The sequence below is a fragment of the Euleptes europaea genome, chromosome 14 (assembly GCF_029931775.1).
Source record: "Euleptes europaea isolate rEulEur1 chromosome 14, rEulEur1.hap1, whole genome shotgun sequence".
In the NCBI taxonomy this organism is placed as follows: Eukaryota; Metazoa; Chordata; class Lepidosauria; order Squamata; family Sphaerodactylidae; genus Euleptes; species Euleptes europaea.
In genome coordinates, this window is record NC_079325.1 from 52,346,578 (window position 1) to 52,370,905 (window position 24,328).

General features: G+C 47.1%; 1 protein-coding gene across 1 annotated transcript in view; it reads left to right on the forward strand.

Annotated features, from left to right (window-relative positions):
- The window catches only part of SH2D3C (SH2 domain containing 3C), a 39,515-nt gene extending 15,820 nt beyond the window's left edge, over nucleotides 1-23,695 (forward strand). Inside the window, exons 2-10 of the mRNA XM_056860256.1 lie at nucleotides 2,875-3,003; nucleotides 5,009-5,457; nucleotides 6,419-6,543; nucleotides 8,049-8,623; nucleotides 9,449-9,564; nucleotides 10,801-10,972; nucleotides 12,949-13,060; nucleotides 21,424-21,630; nucleotides 23,520-23,695. Of these exons, the coding sequence (XP_056716234.1) occupies nucleotides 2,875-3,003; nucleotides 5,009-5,457; nucleotides 6,419-6,543; nucleotides 8,049-8,623; nucleotides 9,449-9,564; nucleotides 10,801-10,972; nucleotides 12,949-13,060; nucleotides 21,424-21,630; nucleotides 23,520-23,695 (2,061 nt within the window). The remainder of the gene's footprint in view (nucleotides 1-2,874; nucleotides 3,004-5,008; nucleotides 5,458-6,418; nucleotides 6,544-8,048; nucleotides 8,624-9,448; nucleotides 9,565-10,800; nucleotides 10,973-12,948; nucleotides 13,061-21,423; nucleotides 21,631-23,519) is intronic.
- Nucleotides 23,696-24,328: the final 633 nt, after the last annotated feature.

Below are 24,328 nucleotides of genomic sequence, written 5' to 3' on the forward strand. Positions count from 1 at the left end.
GAATGGGTATGCATCATGAATAGTATCTATTTTGACTAGTAGCCATGAATAGCCCTCTCCTCCATGAACATGTCCACTCCCGTATTAATGCATTCCAAGTTGGCAGCCATCACCACATCCTGGGGCAGGGAGTTCCACAACTAAATAGGCAAGGGCCTATTAGGAGGTATGCTCAAAAGACGGTGCACATGTAGGAAGCTGATGCCTCACAGCTACTTTTTCTTGCAGCTTCAAAATATTAAGCAGAAGTTCAGCCTTGACTCGTTCAGCGTGTGCTTTACAAGCCATTGTGGTTTGCTGGGTTCTCTATTGCCTTCTGAAGCAGCTTCTGTGGTAATGGGATGTGGGGGTGCGGGGGGTTGAATCAGCGGCCTCTGCATCGCACACCACCTACTTGAGGATTCCGCGCCTCCCCTGTCCAGCAAGAGCCTCGGCTCCCCCCCTCGTTGTTTTCCTTGAATGGGCTCCCGCCGGCTTCTGCCAAGCTTACATCACCGTGTCCTCAGCCTACTGAGACTCTCCTGATAGACCGAAATAACCTGGTGATGTCAGGCTCTGGTTGCTGAGATGGAGAGGCGGATGGGCCTGGGGGAGGTTTTGTCCCAACGGAGAACTAGGTATTCTTTCCTTTCCCTAGCTTTAACAGCTACTGGCTAGCCATCAACCACTTCTCACTTTAAAAAGGGAAAATGAAATTTAATTTTTCCTTGACACTATAAAGAGAAAAGTTGCCACATCTCTCATGCAATTGACCGATCTGTTTGACAGCAGATAACACAGCACCCGCTTCTTAGAAAGTGTCTTTAGCTGTTTTATCCAGGGAGTGATATATTTATTTCGTGCAATATTATTTTGTGGACATGCTAAAACATGTGGGCTAGGGAGTCTATTTGACCCGGACAAAATGCAGTAAGTTTATTGTGTTTCGTCTGAGACTAGGGCATTACATCTTGCCATTAAGAAAGCTCATTTGAACTTATGAATTTCTAACTAGTTGAAATAGTTTGGCAAGGAGATAGTTCTGTTGAAGAGTATCTGGAAGAAGCAAAGTGAACATTTATTATTTGCATTCTTAAACACTAAGGGCCAATCCTCATTTAAGATCTTATTTTGTAATTGTTTACAGCTTGCTTTCCAAGTACTATTCCTTGCAGCTTTCAGTCCCTCTATAGCAGTGGTTCCCAACCTTTTTTTGACCAGGGACCACTAGGACTTTTTTGTTCGGTGCAGGGACCTCAAGGTTCAAAATAAAAATTCCAATAATTTGAAAATAAACTTTAATCATAACTGTTAGTTAAACATTAAACTTAGAATAATATTTGAATATATTTTTATAACAGAGAACTTTTAATTGAAAATATTAATTTATTATGGGTTTATAACTTTGTTTCAGGGACCTTAACTTAGTTCTTCGGTTGGGAACCATGCTCTGTAGGAAGGGGAAATCTTTTGTCTAACCTACTAGTCCAGGTGGGCACAGAGATATCTGAAATTAACAACTGAAACATGTCAGGAGTTAATGGCAGGCTGCCCAGCTGGGAGGAAGAGAATGGGCAAGGTGCTCGTTCCCCCCTTTCACACCCGCACCACACAGCAGCCAAGGTGTGCGGCCTCTGAGTCGGGTAGCCGTGCAACTGCCCTGTCAGCTCAACCTCCTCTACTGACAGGCCTTTCACAGGAGAAACCACTTCGCAGCTCATGTTAGCTGACAGGTCTGTTTACACTTGGCCTCCTTCCCAGTCAGCGGTAATCCTGGCAGCCACGTGCAGATGGCGGAGCGCTCCGCTAGCGGCTGGTTAACCGGGAAGCCCGTCCGGAAGAGAGCTTGTTGACCCAGTTGGTTGCCCTGGCAAATAGCGGGGAGAGGCGCAGCGGAGCCAACCCTTGTCTTTAACAAGGCACGGTGAACCCGTGGCAGTTGCTGCCTCTGTTTTTTCCCTCCCGCACTGCCAGGCCAGCGGCTCTCATACCGCTGGGTGAATTCTCTGGAGGAAACGCAGATGCCCCCACTCTTTGGCAGAAGCAGCCTCATCTACTTGCATTAATAAATAAGAGCTGCTTTTGGCAACTGTAAGATTCCTAATGCCAAGTTTGTCAAGAGACAATGGAAACAAGGACTGCTTGCCAAATATTGGTAGTTTAAACCAGCCTGATCTCATCAGATCTGGTAAGCTAGTATTTGGATGGGAGACCACCAAGGAATACCAGGGTCCTGACGTGGAGGCAGGCGATGACAAACCACCTCTGAACATCTCCTGCCTTGACCCCCTTTTTTGAACAACAATTGTGCCTCCAGTTTTTGTATTGAGGTTGTTTTGCCACTGATTATATGGTTAGAAGAAGAAGAGTTGGTTTTTATATGCCGACTTTCTCTGCCACTTAAGGGTGACTCAAACTGGCTTACAATTACCTTCCCTTCCCCTTCCCACAACAGACACCCTGTAAGATAGGTGAGGCTGAGAGACCGTGACTAGCCCAAGGTCACCCAGCTGGCTTTGTGTGTAGGAGTGGGGAAACAAATCCAGTTCACCAGATTAGCCTCAGCCGCTCATGTGGAGGAGTGGGGAATCAAAGCCCGGTTCTCCAGATCAGAGTCCACCGCTCCAAACCACCGCTCTTATCCACTACACCACGCTGGTTACCATTGTAAGCTATTCTTGTTGCACTTTCAAGATGCTTTACTGTCCTTTTCTACTTTTGTCATCTTAACCAGTGATTGTATTGATTTTATTTTAATGCCTATCATTGGTGTTTTTAAGTGGAGGCTGTGATCTGCCCCTGGCAGTTTTTAAACAGCAACACGACCTGTAAATATTTCAGATGAATAGATTAAATGATAGCTGATTGAAGTCCTCTGTCTCTGTTTCTCTGCAGTTCTCTAAGGAGAAGTACATCCTTGATTCGTCACCGGAGAAGCTTCACAAGGAGCTGGAAGAGGAACTGAAACTCAGCAGCACAGATCTTCGCAGCCATGCCTGGTATCATGGGCGCATCCCCCGGGAGGTGAGGGTCAGCCCTTCAGTCAGATAGCTCATGAATTCCTTGCTTCAGAGGCCAAAACTGAATTCACACATGCCTCTCAAAGTGTTTGTCATCCCATCTCCTTCCATCGGTATGAGAATGCAAAAAAAAGAAAAAAGAAAAAGATTTAGATGCATTTGTTTCTTAATCATAATACCAGAATGTGGGGTCATCTGCTGAAGCTGGAAGGCGAGAGATTCAAAACAGATAAAAGGAAGTATTTCTTCACACAACACATTGTTAAATTGTGGAACGCCCTGCCCCAGGGTGTGGTGATGACTGCCAATTTGGAAGGCTTTAAGAGGGGAGTGGACATGTTCATGGAGGAGAGGGATATTCATGGCTACTAGTAAAAACGGATACTAGTCATGATGCATACGTATTCTCTCCAGGATCAGAGGAAGCAGGCCTGTTATATCAGGTGCTGTGGAACACAGGCAAGAGAATGCTGCTGCAGTCGTCTTGTCTATGGGCTTCCTAGAGGCACCTGGTTGGCCACTGTGTGAACAGACTGCTGGACTTGATGGGCCTTGGTCAGATCAAGCATGGCCTTTCTTATGGTCTTACATTCTAATCAATTGACACCCCTGCAAAAAAAATTAATAGACAACTGGGTTTCAGTCTGCCCCATTAAAGGGACTTGTCTCTGCTTGTCTCTTGTCGTACTTGAGAAGTGTCTGCAGGTAGAAAACCAGCTGTCAGGGAGACAGACTAGCTTTCCACATACAGGTATGGCTCTGGACTGCTTCCTCTCCTGTCAAGGATGCGTCTGTGCCTTAGACTGCCAGAAGCCAGTGGTGATAACCAGGGGTAGAAATTTCTATCAGTGCCACAGAGAATGTATATTTCTCTGTGTTTCATTTCTAAGAGAGAAATGCTGTGGTTTAAAGCAGCCTCAGATTGTTTAATTTCAGGAATGTGGATTATGGTGAGAAGGTAGTGTTCTCTAAACATGTTCAGAGGTTCTTTTCTTATGCCTTCACATGTTGTTCTAAGCCTGAACCCTGGCATTCATTTCAGTCATTAACCAAAGCTGCTTCCTCAGTGCAAGGATTCTGCAATTTGCTTTCATTGCCACTGCAAATGCAAAGATATAGGTCATTTATGCATGGCTGTTTCCCTCTCAGTCATCCTGCCAATTGCTCCGGTGCTTCGTTTTAATTATTATGTCTTTTCTGACCATCAGAGGTCGCCTCACTCTCCCTGCGTGTTTTGCCCATGTTTTCCGGATTCTCGCTAAAGCAGCATCCAGAAAACACAGGGAAAACATGAGGAAACACGCTGGGGGAGATAGGCGACCTCTGTCAATCAGGAAAGACATGCATAATCGAAACGAAGCACCAGAGCAGTTGGCGGGGGTGAGCGTGGGGAAACAGCCTTGCATAAATGACCATACACTCTGGCAGTAGAGATGCCACACAGGCATTGTCTGTGCACTTTCCTCTATCAACCCTTTGTGACTTTGATTTTCTTTGTATTTTTCACCACCATGTCATTGGAGGTCTTGTTGAGGGCTCTCCCCCATGAATAATTGCTATCGCATTATAGCGCTATGGCAATTATCAACTTAAAAAAAAAAAAACCTCTGATAGAACAGGGAGAGGGAGTGGTGTCTGCCAGGAGCTACTGACAGGGAAATGGTTCTGATGTGGGCAGAATCCCTGCAGGACAAGAAAATGCAGTTTTTTGTCCGGATGATGTGAAAATACGCTTGGATTGCACTTTTCCCAAAAAGATGGGAGCAAAGAAGGTTTGGGAAACAGTGTGCTGAGAACAGGGGAAGGACAGTGAGAGCCAGGTGAGAGCACAGCGTTTTCGGCTCTGAAAAAAGCTCTGCAGTTTGGAAGCCGAAGTGCAGAAAAAACCCCGTGTGGAAGCAGCCTCAAATGAGGAACTGGGCAAAAGAATCTGAACGTTCCTGGGCGGCCTTTTCTAGGGCACCGCAGACGAGCAACACATGCCTCAGCTTTTCCCTCTGGTCTTGCAGGTATCGGAGAGTCTGGTGCAGAGAAACGGGGACTTCTTGATACGCGACTCGCTGACCAGCCTGGGGGACTACGTGTTGACGTGTCGTTGGCGGAACGAGGCCCTCCATTTCAAGATCAACAAGGTGATGGTGAAGTCCAGCGAGGGCCGCACCCACATCCAGTACCTCTTTGAGCAGGAGAGCTTTGACAATGTGCCAGCCCTGGTGCGGTTCTACGTGGGCAACCGCAAGCCAGTCTCAGAGCAGAGCGGGGCTATCTTCTACTGCCCCATCAACCGAACCTTCCCGTTGCGCTATCTGGAGGCCAGCTATGGACTTGCCAATGGGAAGCACAGTGGCTCGCACAGCCACTCCAGCCAGAAAGGGGGCCACATCAAGCGAAGGAGCATCACCATGACGGATGGATTGACAGCTGACAAGATCACAAGGGGCGAAGGGTGCCCGACGAGGTAACGTTGCTTGGTTATGTATCTGCTTGCTAGTTTGCGCTGCAAACGGCTGTTAATGAATCTCCTCTGACATCACAGAGCTAGCTAGACTGCCATTGGCTCACCTGCTGTGATGCACAACTGAAGAAAATGGGGAACAAAGAAACTCAACCTAAAACTCAGGGGAAACCAAAGGGGTTGAGCTACACGCTATCGAATATAGCAACCAATAAATCTATTTTTATTATATATTGTGCACAATTGTACTTAAAAACGCAGGGCCTAATCTACAGGCTTCCTAAAAAGCACAAACATAGTTACAAATATTACCAACACATAACAGTTGATGTTAGTTCATGAAATGACCAAAATCTGACCAGACGCATTTCGGCCTTTTACAGGCCTTCCTCAGTGGTCATACATACAGAATTTTACAATACACATCCTGACGTATATGTTGTACAAGTAGGGTTGCCAGGTCCCTCTTTGCCACCAGCAGGAGGTTTTTGGGGCGGAGACTGAGGAAGGCGATGTTTGGGGAGGGAAGGGACTTCAGTGCCATAGAGGCCAATGGCCAAAGTGGCCATTTTCTCCAGGTGCTCTGATCTCTATTGGCTGGAGGTCAGTTGTAATAGCAGGAGATCTCCAGCTAGTACCTGGAGGTTGGCAACCCTATGTACAAGGTAAAAATATATTAAAGCCTTTTATTCTATGTGGCTTTATGTTAAAATAGTTTATCCATGTGCCTTAAAACATGACACCTTGTATATGGTGTCCAGCATTTCAGGATGTGTATATATTAGTGTCTAGCTCAAACCCCTTTGGTTTCACCTGCTGTGATGTCAGAGAGGCTTACTAGCTGAGCGGGGCTTCGTATTCTTGGAGACTTCACAACTGCAACTGTGAGGCTTGTAAGCCTGTGGAAACCTTATGCCAGTAGGTCGTGGCCTCTTGAGTGACATTTTCTCTCTCCCTCGCTCAGTGTCTCCTTACCACATCACCGAGACATCATCCGTAACTGCGCGGTCAGTGTGGACCAGATCCAAGACCTCCACTCCCCGATGTCTCCTATTTCTGAGAACCCGTCAACTCCAGCCTACAGCACTGGTAGGCAGGACTCAACCCACAGAGTCTAGCCGCTGGTCTCTGTAACAAGGGGTGGGGGAGATATTGAGGACAGCCACGAGAGGATCCATCATAACTGGCCTCCCCATCCCGCTCCCCCACTCTTGAAATATGTGGGGGGTTGAACTGCTGGTATCCTATTACATGGTGGCACCTGGGTAAATTTATGGCCACCTGAATATAAGTGTTTTATTGAGATTATTGTTTTAATGATGTTGATGATTTTATTTATGTATTTTATGTATTTTAATTGTTTCCCGCTCTGAGCCTGGCTTGCTGGGGATGAGGGCGGGTTATACATTTGAAAAATAAAAATAAAAAATAAAATAAGAAATATCAGAGAAAGGGAACAGACAACAGCATGGGAAACCCTCCCTTCAATGGGCTAGTTTCGATTGTGACATGGAGGGTGGGCGCGATCAAACACACAATACTCCTAGAGGTATTCTGTCATGTGACCAGTTCCCTGAGGACTTTATTGTGTGCCCTTTATGAATGTGAGAATTTATTCCCACTCTGGGTACAGAAATGGATCGAAAGAATATATCCCCCCCCCTACAAAAAACAAGTTTTCTACTATTTCAAAAGTCAATTTAATGTAATTCAACAAACTGAAAAATAACCTAAATCAACTAAAAACCCTTTGACTGATTAAAAATGCCCCCCTCCCCATTTTCAGCTGGTAACACATTTTAAAAATGGCCGGTGCCACCTTAGGAGTGGAATTTCCTCTTTGCTGTTACACAGGAGGGAAGGCCTCTTGAAAGATGACATTCTCTAAAAGCAAGCAAAAAGAAGAAGCAGCAGCAGCATTTTCCCTTCAAAATTATTGTCTTATTCACAGAGGCAAAGTTAAGTAGATTTTAACCAATTTAAAAACGTGTTAATCTACTAAATCAATTAATCTACTAAAATTCCTTTAATTGAATTACAGCCTAAAAGTAAGCTGCTGAGACACATTTGCCTAATAACATTCTTCCAAAAAAAAGAAAAGGGAAAAAAAGTTCCAGCTCCACCTTGGCACACAAGTTCCCAGCGTGTGACGAAATTGCGCACGTGGGTGTGTGCCTGCACAGAACTCCCAGCCCAGTGTTCACTCAGATCGTGCCATGTCCCTGCAATGTGCAGCCCTGTGATCGCAAGAGAGCCAGCATGGTGTACTGGTTAAGAGCGGTGGTTTGGAGCGGTGGACTCTGACCTGGAGAACCTGGTTTGATTCCCCACTCCTCCACATGAACGGTGGGTGCTACTCTGGTGAACCAGGTTGGTTTCCCCACTCTTATGCATGAAGCCAGCTGTGTGACCTTGGGCTAGTCACAGCTCTGTTAGAGCTCTCTCAGCCCCACCTACCTCGCAGGATGTCTGTTGTGGGGAGGGGAAGGGAAGGTGATTGCAAGCCAGTATGATTCTTCCTTAAGTGGTAGAGAAAGTCGGCATATAAAAACCAACTCCTCCTCCTTCTGCTTCTTCTTTCCTTCTCTTTGTAGTTACACGGCTAAAACCACAAGCGGGGCAGGCCAGCAGCAGCCTCGCCCCAGGCTCCCCCGTCATCAGGAGATCCAGCGAGCCGCACCTGTGCCAAGGGAACAACGGCAAGGCCGAGCAGGCCGACAGCACCCATTCCACCCCTTCCCACGGGTACTCCCGGGCGTCTCCTTCTCCCTCCGTGAGCAGTTACAGCGATCCGGACACAGGACACTATTGCCAACTCCACCCCCCGTCCCCGGTCAGCTGGGAACGGTCCACTCAGGACGGCAAGCAGGTGCCAGCCAAGAGCTACGTGGACAGGCTAAAGGGGGACGAGGGCCAGAAGGGGGTGCTCACGCTGAACGGCTCCGAGGTGGAGGCCGGGCCCAGAAAGAGGCCCAGTCAGGAACCTCCGGGCTTCGTGGTCCCTGTAGTGGAGAGGACCTCCTCTTTCAACCCGGCCATCTTCCACTCCCTCCTCATCCCTCTGGAAAACAAGCCCTTGGAAATGGCCGTCCTGAAAAAAGTCAAGGAGCTCCTGGCAGAGGTGGATGCGAAGACGCTCGCCAGGCACATCACCAAAGTGGATTGCCTGGTAAGGGGGAAGGTGGTGGTTCTGCTCAGCGGTCTGTTTTTCTTTCCTTTCCTTTATCCCTTAGAAGCTCCTTGATCCATGGTTTGAGGGATCTAAGGTCTGAGTTCGTTTTTGCCACTGCCAGTGTAGCCTTGGGATCCCTGTCGCCTAATTAAAAAGGCATTATATCAGACACAGGGACATTGGGTTTATGTATTAAAAGAGGAGAGATATATCGTGCTCTAAGATCCTCATAGAAACGAACTTCCATGAGCACATGAGCTAATGAGTCGACGGAACCAGAAGAGCACGGACAAGTCCTTTCTGAGTATGGTAAATTCAAAATGCTGCCTCGCATAACCATAGAAGGGTTAGCGGTTAACCTGGCTAGAAAGAAGGCTCTAGAGAGATGAGGGATTGTCAAGAAGTAAGCATAGGCAGGCAAGCCACGTGGTCTGTTTTTCAAGAAGACGGGCAACTAACTCCAGCTATGCCAGCGGTTATGGCTTTGGGGTTTCCGTCCGGGAGGCCCGCTCGACTTGGCTGCTCAAAGGCTTTCCGTCCTTTGGCTGCTCTGGCAGCCGGCCTACCGAGCTGCAAAAGCCGTATGCCGGAGCGGTCCCCTGAGCCAGTCTGTCCCCGAGCCCGTCCAGGGCAGCCTGTTATCTGCTCTTCCCAGGCTGAAGCTGATGACGTTGCAGTCAGGAGAGGATTCCTTTCTTTCCTGAGCCTGTCCCCCAATGTTTTATGCATCTGAGCCTGAAAAAAATTTCCTCTGCAGCTCCCGGTGATTCCCCTTCTCCTCCATCCAAGGAGAGACTAAACGGCTTTCTCTTTTTGTGGCAGGTTGCTAGGATACTGGGTGTTACCAAGGAGATGCAGAGGCTCATGGGGGTGAGCTCGGGGATGGAGCTGCTCACCCTGCCCCACGGACATCAACTTCGCCTTGACTTGCTGGAAAGGTACGGTGCTGGGGCCATCTTGATAGGAAAAAAGGGGAGAACCGGGAGAGGGTTGGTGGACGGGCACCTCCTGCTGTACAGTGCTGTGCCAGCTCAGTCCCCCCACTGCTTGAATTCAAAGGCAGGACAAGTGTGGAGTCTGGTATCGAACTCGGAATTCCAACCACCTCAGCTTTCACTTTAAAAAAAGCAACTTTCCGGTCCTCGGGGCCACAAAGAGAGGCTTGAAAACACAAGGGTTGTGCCTGCTCCTGCTTACCAGCATGCAGGGTCCTGTTGCACTAGGGTTGCCAACTTCCAGGTACTGCAGTAAAAAAGAGAAAACAATATAATAATGCAATATTACTATATTTTTATGCTAAATCTAGGCAACAATATTGAAACATATAATGAGTTCATTGAATATAAAGTACAACATTCAATTGAAGGCAACTAACAACAAAGTCCATGTAATTGTAACGCTCTGTTACTTCACAGGCGCTTGGACTTTGAAATTGACAAGAAAGTTCTTGCGAATGTATCTCTAACTTGTATCAAGGGAGCGTTTGATTGCAGTCAGAAGCCTCTTATAGCTTGTATTGAAGACAGTTTTTTTCTTCTGTTTTCGCTTTCTTGTCAATTTCAACGTCCAAGCGCCTGTGAAGTAACAGAGCGTTACAATTACATGGACTTTGTTGTGAGTTGCCTTCAATTGAATGTTTTACTTTATATACAATAAATTCATTATATGTTTCAATATTGTTGCCTAGATTTAGCATAAAAATATAGTAATATTGCATTATTATATTGTTTTCTCTTTTTTACTTTTTTTTGTTTACTAAGCTACTATACAGCAGGCTAACTTATATTTACGATAAACTTCCTGGTACTAGCTGGAGCTCTTCTGCTATTATAACTGCTCTCTAGCCGATAGAGATCAGTTCACCTGGAGAAAATGGCTGCTTTGGCAATTGGACTCTATGGCATTGAAGTCCCTCCCCTCCCCAAACCCCACCCTCCTCAGGCTCCACCCCAAAAACCTCCCACCAGTGGCGAAGAGGGACTTGGCAACCCTAATAATGCTGCTGCAGTCTTGTTTGTGGGCTTCTTAGAGGTCCCTGGTTGGCCACTGTGGCTCAAAAAGGTTGGGGAACCCTGGTCTTGGGGGGTAAAGAAGTGGATGCCGGCAAGTGCCCTCTTCCCCTTTGGGTCTCCTGGCTAGCCATCTCTCTGTCTAACCCTCTTCGTTCACCTCAGGTTCCACACCATGTCTATCATGATCGCTGTGGATATCCTGGGCTGCACAGGCAGCATGGAGGAAAGGGCCTCCCTCCTCCACAAGACCATCCAGCTGGCTGCAGAGCTGAAGGGCACCATGGGCAACATGTTCAGCTTCGCCGCCGTGATGAATGCACTCGAAATGACTCAGGTACCGGGAGCCTCAGCGTGCTGCCTCCCCGATGGCCGGGGGGTGGCTTCTTGGCGGGGGGGCAGGTTCTCAGTCAGCCCCAGGCCTTCCCTCACCCTGGGCTGCCACAGAGCCTGGAGGGATCAGATCCTTGTTTATTTACCTTATTAATAGTCTGCCTTTCTCACTGAGACTCAAACGGAGACAAAAAGCAGCAACTGGTGTAGGGGAAAAATACATAGTCATTAATATGGTAGTATATGTATTGCAGTATACATATAATTGGCAAAAACAAAAGTGTTGATAATATAACACAAAACCACAACAGTGACAGTATCCCTGACACAATAGGTCTACCTGGCGGGGTCGTGCAGGTTTATGAATCTTAGGTAACATATAAATAATAATAATAAATAATTCTTTGAACCTTTGTTACTACTATTTTGTATAATTGTGTAGTAGCTTCAAGTTGTTAGATATATGCCTTACAACCTCTGTTGCTGTGCACCTTTTTTCTGTCTTCTATCAGAGGTTTCTCCCCCTTCTTTTTCTTTCTTTCACTAAGCACAGCATTTCACAGTATCTTACATGGCAGCATGAACAGTACAATAAGTTTAGAAGCAGGTTCCACGCCAACGAGTTTGAGAACCACTGGATTCGACCAGCCCCCCTCCCTGAAGAGGTCAGATGCTGTGGCTTCTGCAGTCAGGCATCATAAAGAACTGTGCCATTTGCAACAAGTTCTGCTTAGTCTATCAGACATAAGTAACAAATCCTGGTTTTGGAGGGTTGGCATGTTGTTCTGCAGCAGAACAGTTAGATTTGACTCCAGTAGCATCTTAGACACTAACAAGATTTTTGAGGTATGAGATACCTGACGAAGGGAGCTTTGATTCTTGAAAGCTCATATCCTGAAAATCTTGTTGGTATCTAATATGCAACTGGACTTGAATCTAGCAAATCCCTGTTTGTGTCACAAACCCTGTCTTGCCTCTAAGCAAGGAGGATGTCCACCTTGCACTGCTGTCTGCACCCCAGGATTGTCTGATCAACAAATGGTAGTTGTGTGAATCCACACAACAGTTAGTATAAACTATGTTTAACAAGCCAGCTACAATCCCTCGTTTGCAGTCTCTTGCCTTTTAGGCAGAGATGTTTCCCCGCAGTCACCCCCGCCGACTGCTTTGGGTCTTTGTGTTGTTTATGCATGCCTTTTCCGCCCGTCAGAGGTTGCCTCACTCTCCCCGCACATTTTGCCTGTGTTTTCCAGATGCTGTTTTAGCCAGAATTTGGAAAATTCAGGCAACCTCTGAAGGGTGGAAAAGGCACGCATAAACAACACAAAGACCCAAAGCAGTGGGGGTGACCGTGGGGAAACAACCCTGTCTAAAAGGCCCCAGTCTGGTGCTGAGCAACAACTCTGCATTCAGATGCTGTAACAACCGGAGACTGATCAAACCATGGTTTGTTGTGATGTCTGGATGCAGCCTGTAGTGCTTGCATCCCCAGTAGATGACAGCCCAGTCTTCAGACAAAGATTTTTAAAGAACAGGGATTCCAAAACATCCAGGCAGCTTCTTCCTATTGTCGACCTTGGGCTAGTCACAGTTCTCTTAGAGCTTTCTCAGCCCCACCTATCTCACAGGGTGTCTGTTGTGGGAGGGGAAGGGAAGGTGATTGTAAGCCGGTTTGATTCTGCCTTAAGTGGTAGAGAAAGTCGGCATATAAAAATCAACTCTTCTTCTTTTTCGAACTGCTTGTGTAAATCCCATTCATTCTTACCACTAGAACCGAGGAGCACTGCCTCCCACAGGGAATTTTTGCGCAATGCTCCTTTAAAAATTTCAAGCACGGAGGTGCATGGTTCCTTTGCATCCCGACATGGGCAGCACTGCTTTCAGCCATAGGGTGACTCGCCAGCAACCCCACTAGAACATAACTGGTCTGCCTAATGCTCCCCCCCCCATCTCACACTTTCCTTTTTGCTCTGCTTTCAGATCTCACGGCTGGAACAGACCTGGATGGTTCTACGCCAACGCCACACAGAAGGCGCCATCCTCTATGAGAAGAAACTGAAGCCTTTTCTAAAGAGCCTGAACGAAGGCAAAGGCAAGCATCGGGAGGGGGCTGCCCAACCCCATTCTCAGTCAGTCAGTCTTCATTTCGATACGAAACCAGCTCCATGTATATATGAAAGGCAAAGGAATTAAAATAAATAAATTAACAGACCAAGTCCTATGAAGAAAGGTTGAAGGAGCTGGGTATGTTTAGCCTGAAGAGGAGAAGACTGAGGGGTGATATGATAACCATCTTCAAGTACTTGAAGGGCTGTCATATAGAGGATGGTGCCAAGTTGTTTTCTGCTGCCCCAGAAGGTCGGTCCAGAACCAACGGGTTGAAATTAAGAGTTTCCATCTAGACCAGGGGTCCTCAAACTTTTTAAACAGGGCCAGTTCACTGTCCCTCAAACACTGTTGGGGGCCGGACTATAGTTTGAAAACAATATGAACAAATTCATATTCACACTGCACATATTTTATTTGTAGTGCACAAAAAATAAGAGAAACAATGCAATATTTAAAATGAAGAACGATTTTAATCAACATAAACTTATAATATTTCAATGGGAAGTATGGGCCTGCTTTTGGCTAATGCAGTGGTTCCCAACCTTTTTTTGACCAGGGACCACGAGGACTTTTTTGTTGGGTGCAGAGAACCCCAAGGTTCAAAATAAAAATTCAGAGAATTTGAAAATAAACTTTAATCATAACTGTTAGTTAAACATTTAACTTAGAATAATATTGGAATATATATATTTTATAACAGAGAACTTTTAATTGAAAATATTAATTTATTATGGGTTTATAACTTTGTTTCCCGGACCTTAATTTAGTTCTCGCGGACCTCGGGGGGTCCACGGACCCCTGGTTGGGAACCAGTGGGCTAATGAGATGGTCAATATCCGGTTCCATATTTGTCACTGCTAGTCGTAGCAAGTGATGCAAGTGTTCATCAGTTAGTCTGGATCTGGTTGGAGATTTCAGATGTTTCATTTGGGAAACAGTCTGTTCACAGATATAGGTGCTGCCAAAGATAGTTGCAATTCTGAGTGCATGGTTCCTGAGATTAAGATATGTCTCAGAGGGGAGAGATGCATAGAAATTAGTAAGGCTGCTTGATTTGAATGCTTCTTTCAGAGAGCATCCCTGACTAGTGCTTGTCCAGCCTCTGCTTGAAGGCTGCCAGTGAGGGGGAGCTCACCACCTCCCTAGGCAGCCGATTCCACTGTCGAACAACTCTCACTGTAAAAAACTATTTTGCTGCTGCTCACGGCTGCACAAAGTTCTCCCCTGAATGTGCATTCCTTTCGCAGCAACTTCCTGCTGGTACTCAGATTTCTCGGGGCCAGGCTAAATTTAAAGAGGACAGCATCTCCCAGAGACAGTGTGCGCAAGTTTTCCCCCCAAAAGACGGCAACATGATCGACAGGGTTTTGCGTAATGCATCCATCCCCAATCTTAGCCACTCAGTAACTCCAACGTGGCAACATTTGTCACTGAACATCAGAATCAAGGGCCCATGCTCTACTGGCATGGCTCAAATGTTAGTTACAGGCAATTCACTCCTACCTGTTTTCTTTTTGTCGGTAACTCTTCATAAGGCCCCAAGTTTCATGATGCAGAATAAGAAGAGCAGTTGGTTTTTATATGCCAACTTTCTCTACCACTTAAGGAAGAATCAAACCGGCTTACAATCACCTTCCCTTCCCCAAAACAGACACCCTGTGAGGTAGATGGGGCTGAGAGAGTGTGACTAGCCCAAGGTCACCCTGCTGGCTTCAAGTGTAGGAGTGGGGAAACTAATCCAGTTCACCAGATTAGCCTCCGCTGCTCATTTGGAGGAGTGGAGAATTGAACCCCCAGATCAGAGTCCACTGCTCCAAACCACCGCTTTTAACCACTACACCACGCTGGCTCTCATAATGTAATTGTAATTTCATGATGTAATGAAATTAAAAGCTGAACAGCTAAAAATAATCAGCTAAGAATCTCAGGCAGGCTGTGCCCACGAGTCAGGAAAGGTTGCATCTGCCCATGGGACACACATTGGACACCAGTATCCCAGAATCTCAAGCTCAGCTCAGGTGTTCATGACCCCTGTCCAGATGATACTTTTCCAGATTCACTTTCTGAAATACCCAAGATGCAATCCTAAGGATTGCACTTGGATGACATGGGTGTCTGGGACACAGTGTGGTGTAGTGGTTAAGAGTGGTGGTTTGGAGCGTTGGACTCCGATCTGGAGAGCCGGATTCAATTCTCTGCTCCTCCACATGAGCGGCGGACGCTAATCTGGGGAACCAGGTTGGTTTCCCCGCTCCTACACTTGAAGCCAGCTGGGTGACCTTGGGCTAGTTACACACACTCAGCCCCACCCACCTCACAGGGTGTCTGTCAAGGGGAGGGGAAGGGAAGGTGATTGTAAGCCGGTTTGAGTCTTCCTTAAGTGGTAGAGAAAGTCGGCATATAAAAACCAACTCTTCTTCTGTAACTAGCTAATTTAGCACTCAATGCAAGAATATAAAACTGCACCCCCCTACTATACATAGTAGTTATGTTGGTAAAAACTTCAATACAAAGAGTAATAACAACTACACAAGGTTTATTTCAGTTATGACTTTTCCTGCACCCCTTGGCTTTGAACAAGTGCCCTTGTTACATGTCTGGGAGTTTGCTTCCCCCCACATATGGAATCCTAAATTTATTGATTTTTAAAGATATCCTGAAATATACACCCTTCCAACTAGTCAGCCAGAGGTCCACAGGATGATCTCTAAGTGACCCCCTCCCTTAAAATTATTTCTGGGGACACAATTGCTGAAAAGTATGCTCCCCTGAATAGCAAGGGATTTACTTCCGATTAACACAAACTGCAAGGCCATGTATACGGGTGGGGGGGATTTGCCTTGGATTTGCCGCTCTCTAGATGCACATTTTCCCCATCCAAATTCTCATAACTCTGCATTGGGGGCTTATTTTTTTTTACTTTTGAGAATTCGGCAGGGAAGAATTTGCATCTAGAGAGCAGCAAATCCAAGGCAAAACCTCCCATGCATCATTACAGCAAGGTTCCTGCTTTTTGCAGGGGGGGGGGGGAATCTCGATTTGCCCCTTCCACTCCACAGGGCTTCTGCTGCCAAAACACACTCAAGATCTATGAGTTGCTCAAGAAAATAGTTGCAGCAACGCAAAGAAAAGGAGGTGGAGAGAACAGCTTCTTCTGAGCTCAGCAAGGAGCGGGGCTGGGAGGACAGATGTTCGGTGGGGTGGGGGGTTCGACCAGCCCTGGCCAAGTCCACAGGAAGTTCCAGCCTGCCCCCCCCCCCGCCAAGGCCCCTTCCAATCCATTTGGCCAATGCGCACCCAGGATCCTCTTACCAGAAGGCGCACAAAGCCAAGCAGCTGTCGGGCGGGTGGGGCCCCGAGGAGTTTCCCTTTCCCGGGGGGGGGCTCTTTGCAAAGCCCTCCTAACTTTGCCCAGCTCGGATCGGCGCCACCCCTCGAGCCTCCCATCCCACGATCCCTTTTTCACGCAGCTTAAGCCGTCCTTTTCCGCTCTCCCCCCTCCCACCCCATTCCGCCCACTTTGCAAAAAGTTCCTTTCTCCTTCCGCGCTGCCCTAACGAGGCCTCGTCCGGCCTCGGCTCCCAAATTTACCTACCCGGCCTGCCCCCCAGCCCAGCTCCAAGACGGCCTCCCCATAGACTTCCCCGTAAGTAAAACACGCCCGGAGGCAGCAAGCCCCCCGCACGCTTCCCTGTCGGTGCGGCTCTCCTGTCCTCGCGGCTTGTCTCTCTTCCCTCTTCCCTCCCGTGTGTAGGGTACCTTGCGGCTGCAATTTTTTAAAGGGGCCGGGTTCAGGACCCTGAGGGGCCTGATCCGGCCCGCGGGCCGTAGTTTGAGAACCCCTGGTCTAGACATTAGGAAGAACTTTCTAACAGGGCTGTTCCTCAGTGGAATAGGCATCCTCGGGAGGTGGTGAGCTCTCCTTCCCTGGAGGTTTTTAAGCAGAGGCTAGATGACCATCTGTCAGCAATGCTGATTCTATGATCTTAGGCAGATTATGAGAGGGAGGGCACCTTGGCCATCTTCTGGGCATGGAGTAGGGGTCACTGGGTGTTTGGGGGAGGTAGTTGTGAATTTCCTGCATTGTGTGGGGGGTTGGACTAGATGACCCTGGTGGTCCCTTCTGATTCTATGATTCTGTAAATTTAAATTGAAAGAGTAGGCTATAAAAGAGGGGTGATGCCATCTGTGGAGTAGGACTGCTAGTCTCAATTGCCTGGACACAAAATTTGGCTACCTGGATGGTTATCTCCCGGGAAGAGTCTGTGAGAAGAAGGAAAACAGAATTCCTCAGATCTTCCTGGAAAGACTGACAGGATGGGAAAAATATATTGGGATCTAATATCATTACGGAAAGGGCAGTGCAACAAGACATGTTCTATAGTTTCCACTTCCCTGTTTTTCACAGACAAAGTTGTTGGGAAAGAGGAATGCAGTGGAATCTGCCATAACCCCCTTCTCACTCATTCCCTTTTTCATCCAGCGCTGAACTGAGGTCCCATGCACAATGTTGAGCTGGAAACCCAGTTCAAGAGCTTGAGACCTTTGCCAAAACAAGTACTAAATATCAAGGCCTTTCTAGGAATTTGATATTGATATCCTGCCAGCATGGTGTAGTGGTTAAGAGCGGTGGTTTGGAGATGTGGACTCTGATCTGGAGAACCCACTCCTCCACATGAGTGGCGGAGGCTAATCTGGTGAACTGGGCTAGTCACAGATCTCTTAGAGCTCTCTCAGCCTCATTACCTCACAGGGTGTCTGTTGTGGGGAGGGGAAGGGAAGGTAATTGTAAGCCGGTTTGATTCTCCCTTAAGTGGTAGAGAACGTCGGCATGTGAAAACCAATGCTGCTGCTTCTTTTCCGTCATGGAACCCAAAGTGGAGCGTGCAGAGTTCCCAGGAGAGGGCCCTGACCACATACAAACTTGCTTAGCTTCCGCAAGCTTGTTGGCTCTTACGCCCTCCACTGTATCTGGGCTTCTGGTATGGGGCATGAAATACACGTGCTCTTCCTTCTCCCTCAAGGAAGGATGGGGGGCAGACTCCCAGATATCTTTCTCCCACAGTGAGCTCATCCACCATGGCAAAATGGCATTTCCCTGGTGCTCAGAAGAGCAATATGTTGTTATATGGGAAATGTAACAACTAGCACATGGATGATGCCCCTAAGTTTTGCAGAGGTAATGTGTGGTAGCATTTGGATGCGCAAACCTGCTGTCTGCTGACCAGACCAGACCCAGGTTTACCATCTCAGGTCAGAATTAGGCAGAGGTTCCTTGCAAGGAACTAAGGGCTCTGTGGAATGCTGCCAGTACTGATAACTGTACCAGTGGAGATTAGAAAGCAGACCCTGCAATTTCTGGCAAAGTTCGGAAGCCTTTCATCTTCTTCCATTCTCTCTTGAAGTGACAATATGCCATCTGGTGGCTACTTGGAGAAATAACACAAATTTGGTAGGACTGAATTAAACTCCCTCTTTACAATGCTATGTGTTTATATTCTAAATATATATTCCTTTAGCCAAATGAGTGATGTATCAAATTTTCCTAGCATTTTAAATCCATATAAACAAATAAAAAACATTAAACCATGCTGATCTGAAAAGGGGGGAGTCAAAATAATTCTCTAATAGGCAAAAAAAATCATAGGAGATCAGGATATAAACCCAGAGTCGTCTTTTCAGGAGACACCTTTCAATTATAGCTCAGTGGTTCCATACTGAGATGGTTCAATGCTCAACGCATGGCCAGTGTGAACTGTGGTTATTGGACTAGGATTGGGAGGTCTCAGGTTCAGCCCCCACTTACTCACGAAACTCACTGCGTGAGCTTGTACAGTTGCAATTCTCTCAGACTAACCAACCTCACAGGGGCATTGTGAAGATACATTGGCGAGACAACTGCAAATGACATCAAAAGCTCCTTGGAAGAAGGGCGAGATAACAAAAAATGAAAGAGGGAATACTTTGTTTGAAATAAAAAGATGTGTGGTAGGTAGGGTTGCCAACCTCCAGGTACTGGGCAAGGAGAAAACATCACAAGCTCTAAGTTTAAGAAAAAACAATACTATTTATAGAAACAAACAATATACAACTAAGTGCAACAAGACATATCAACTACAATGCCATGGAAATACTAAGCAATATCCAATTGAGAGGGATTACAATGAAAACTCTAGAAATTCCCAAAGTTGGCAAGCAGGACTTGACAAGAAAAAGTAGGTCATGCGCAGTAGCAAAGGTAAGTTCCATCAGAGTAGTTGTAGGACATGCGCAATAGGTCAGACGTGAAGCCTGGCAGTGGTGGTCATGCGCAGAACTGAAAAAAACGTCCCAAGCCGTTTGTAGCGATCTCAAAGGAAAGATGAACGCACAAAATAACAGTCTAATAAATACCAAAGTCCATGGCATAGATAAGGAGATTTGTGGTGTGGAACGTGGTCTCTAGATTACATTCACGTTTCACTAGGGGGCTTCATCAGCCTGGAAAAAAGTGCATAAGTCATAATAAAAAGAAATATACAGATAGTACATGATGTTAAAAAACAAGACAAGACAATGCCAACTATATATATCTTACCATTAAATATATTCTCATACAGTCAACGCAGCATAACTAGGACGCATAGGTTCAAACAATGAAGGAAGGAAGAGTCTGTGACATTTGCAAGGCTGCCTGCCAATTATATATACTGAAGTAAATGATTTAGCAATGATTCAGGAATTTTAAAGGTACAGTAAGGTAACCCAAGAAAATGACTTACAGAAAGCATGAAAGATCCATTTCAGTGTTGAGTCCAAGTGGGGACATGGTTTTGAACATGTGAATGTACTGACATGTTGCAAAAGTGATCATTTCATGTCAATGCTGTTATAAGGATGAGGTTTTAATTGCCATAATACAAAAAAGCTGAAGTCACTATCACCATGGCCTTTTTCAAGAAAGTGTGACACAAGAGGAGCTTCTTTGATTTTTGCCCTGATGTGTGAGCGATGCACTCCAATGCGAGTTCGTATCGCACGTGTGGTGGACCCTATGTACATTAAGCGACAACTGCAAAGAATGGTGTAAATGACTCCTCGAGAGGAGCAGTTAGTAAATTGTCTTAGCTCACATTTGAAGCCAGTGCTAGATGCTTGAAGGTATTTTATAGGCAAACTCAAAGGAAAAACAGAACCACATTTGTGATGACCTGGGGGGAGGGAGGTATTGAGACGATGATGTGAATAGTTGTCAGAATGCATACTTATATTGCTAATGGCTTGAGTTTTACGTAAGCCACATGTTGGTAAAGTTTCACAACTGAGGATAGATCTTAAAAGATGTCAATGTTTGTGTACAATTTTCTCAATTTTATTCGATCTGGGGCTATATTCCAAAGACCAACAGAGGCTTGATTTAGGTTGATCTTTGTGATGACTCTGAGAAGAATGAAGAAGGGTTTGTCCCTCCCTCCCTCTCTCATTTGTTGATGCCAATCCTGGCAGAATAAATAGTCACACAAGAGTTCTGTGGTGACTCTATGGCATTGAAGTCTCCCCTCCCCAAACCCCACACTCCTCAGGCTCCGCCCCAAAAGCCTCCCGCCAGTGGCGAAGAGGGACCTGGCAACCCTAGTGGTAGGAGGGGCAGGGCCTGCAAGTGGAACCCTCTGTATTGGGGGGGGCAGTAAATGGGGGGGCAGTAAATGGGGCCATAGCTAGAAATTTTTGCCGAGTCCAGAGATGGCGTCCAGTGCAAATGTTGCCTCTTTAATTGTACTTTGGTGAATAAAGAAAAACTGCTGAGGTGAGAGAGATAGGCCTTCCCTCTTTGCAAGCAAATACCAACAGGGTTTGGGATTTTTTCTTCTGCTTGTTTGGCAACCGTATTCGAGAGCCAGTGTGGTGTAGTGGTTAAGAGCAGTGGTTTGGAGCGGTGGAGTCTGATCTGGAGAACTGGGTTTGTTTTCCCACTTCTCCACATGAGTGGTGGAGGCTAAGCTGGTGAACTAGATTTGGTTTCCCACTCCTACACACGAAGCCAGCTGGGTGACCGTGGGCTAGTCACACTCAGCCCCACCTACCTTGCAGGGTGTCTGTTGTGGGGAGGGGAAGGGAAGGTGATTGTAAGCCAGTTTGATTCTCCCTTAAGTGGTTGAGAAAGTCTGCATATAAAAACCAACTCTTCTTCTCCTTCTTCTTCCAAAACAGTATTTAATAGTGGGGCGTGTTCAGAATTGCCAGTGTGACTGCTAGGGATAAGAATCTGTCTGCAGCCTGGGAGAGCTGCCACCAACCAAGGCAAGGCTGCATTAGATGACTCGACAGCTGGTCTTTACAGAGAAATTCTCTGCTCTCCTATTTCAGAAGGATCCCCTCTGTCCAATACCACCTTCCCGCACATCGTGCCCCTCATCACCCTCTTGGAGCGGGACACGGCCCTTCCAGACAACCCTGAGCCCTGGGAGAACTTGGACGACGGCGTGGAGGTGGTCATGGCCCACCTGGAGGCGGCACGGATGGTGGCTCATCATGGGGGACTGTACCACACCAATGCGGAGGTGAAGCTGCAGGGTAAGGAAGCCCGTATGGACCAATATGCATCCCCGAACACGTGCCCCAAGGTTATGCCTGTTCAGTAGCATGAGAATAGCACACTGTCTTCTTCCCGTTTGCTCCATAGATAGGAAATAGCAGAAGATGAGACAGGTCCCTCTAGGGGGTATACCAGGAGAGTTTTTTACTGCATACACACTAGGGTTGCCAACTCCAGGTACTAGCTGGAGATCAGCTGCTATGACAACTGATCTCCAGCCAATAGAGATCAGTTCACCTGGAGAAAATGGCCGCTTTGGCAGTTGGACTCTATTGCATTGAAGTCCCTCCCAAACCCCACCCTCCTCAGGCTCTGCCCTCAAACCCTCCCACCAGTGGCGAAGAGGGACCTGGCAACCCTAGTGCACACACACATATATTTGGATGCAAATTATCAAGTGAAGAAATAGTAGTGAACATGCATGTGTGAATCAGACCTAAGGAAGGCAACAAATGATATGCCATCCTGCAAAACATCTCTAGAAGGGACAGATAAGGGCCAAGGCAATGAAAGGAGAAGAAGGGAATTGCCTGTTGAAAGGACTGTTTAGAAGGAACTTGGCATGGGCTTTAAGAGAGAAGCCTGGCAGGTTCTAAAATTGTCAAACCAGACTGTAAGCAAAACCTCCTTCAGTCATATTATGAAAGCTGCACGGCAGCCTTAACATCGGGTTTGTTTTGCTCAGTGATTTCAGGCCATGCAAAGTCCTGGGTATTCATGTCTTCGCTTAGATCTCTTCACATCGTCAATCGCTTCAAGCCCACTTTAATGGGCTACCCTGTCATATCAGAGGCCTTGTTTATTTGCTTACTTATTCACTTCATTTATCATCCACCTTTCTCAAGGCAGGTTATGTACCTATGTGCTATCAATAGGGTTCGCCAGTGGTGGGAGGATTTGGGGGCAGAGCCTGAGGAGGGTGGGGTTTGGGGAGGGACTTCAATGCCATATAGTCCAATTGCCAAAGCGGCCATTTTCTCCAGGGGAACTGATCTCTATTGGCTGGAGATCAGTTGTCATAGCAGATCTCCAGCTAGTGCCTGGAGGTTGGCAACCCTAGCTATAGCAACCCAGCAAGGGGCTTTCAAGGCAAGTGAGGTGCAGAAGTGGTTTGCCATTGCCTTCCTCTGCAGAGCCTTCTTCAGCTGCCTCCCAACCAAGTACTGATCCAGCTTAGCTTCCAAGATCTGATGAGATCGACCTATGCCATACCATTCCACATCCCCGAGGCAGGTTACAGAATTCTAAAACAATGCCATAAAACAAGTATAATACACACAATAACCTATACAACTGGATTGCATAGTCTGGCCTTTTATACAGGGACGTTTCCCCGCGGTCACCCCCACCAACTGCTCCGGGGCTTCCTTTTGATTATGCGTGCCTTATCCGCCCGTCAGAGGTTGCCTTGCCCTCCCTGTGCATTTTGCCCGTGTTTTCTGGATGCTGTTTCGGCCACAGTCTGGAAAATGTGGGCACAAGGAGAGTGAGGTGACCTCTGACGGGCAGAAAAGGCATGCATAATCAAAAGGATGCCCCGAAGCAGTTGGGGGGGGTGACTGCGGGGAAACATCCCTGCATAAAAGGCCCCTGAAAAATAATGAAAGAAAAGGCAGTATAATAATCTAATAAACTAAAGCAATATGGGGAGGAATGAGCAATAATATTGCTGTGCAACCCATTTTTAAAGTAACATTTGATCCTGGGAAATCAAAGAGACAGGTGGCTGCCTACAGTTTTTCACGGACAATTAAACTTGGCCTCCTTCAGCTAAACGAACACCTGTGCCCCTTCTCCCCTGTGATAAGCCCCGCAGAGACCAAAGCTAGTTCTTCTTCCTCTGAGACCTTCTCGGTTCCCCTTGCAGGCTTCCAGCCGAGACCAGAACTGCTCGAGGTCTTCAGCACGGAGTTCCAGCTGCGCCTCCTGTGGGGCAGCCGAGGTGCAGAGAGCAGCCAGAGTGAGCGCTACGAGAAGTTCCACAAGGTCCTCACTGCCTTGTCCCACAAACTTGAGCCAGCAGTGCGCTCCAGCGAACTGTAGCCCAACAGACAGCACAGACGCTGAGCTGGACTAGCAAAGAAAGCCGCCGTCGAATCAGCAGCCTGCGGCTTCCTCTCTACATCAGCCCATTGCCCAGGGAGGAGGGTAGAGCCCCAAAGTTGGAATCTGGAATCTCTGTCTACGAAGGGGACAAGGAATGAAGTAGACCTGCCAAGGAGTCCGCCGTCATGGAAGGCCTTTTTTCAGTTACTCACAATCGGCAAACACATAAAGCTGCCTTCTACTGAATCAGACCCTTGGTCCATCGAAGTCAGTATTGTCTACTCAGACCGGCAGCGGCTCTCCAGGGTCTCAGGTAGAGGTCTTTCACATCACCTATTTGCCTGGTTCCTTTAACTGGAGATGCCGGGGATTGAACCTGGGACCTTCTGCATGCCAAGCAGATGCTCCACCACTGAGCCACAGCCCTCTCCAAAAGGCAGAAGAAGTAATTTCTTCCTTGGAAAAACCGGCAACCCACGCAGCTTCTCCTCGCTGTCGCTCCCCTTTGCAACGAAGCATGAAGATGCGTTTCTGCAGCTGCACCAGCCAGACCATTTGCAGCTGCTCTTTGGTGATTTGCCTTCCTGAACGTGAACTGCTGCATCGCACAGCTCGGACAAAAGACTCCAG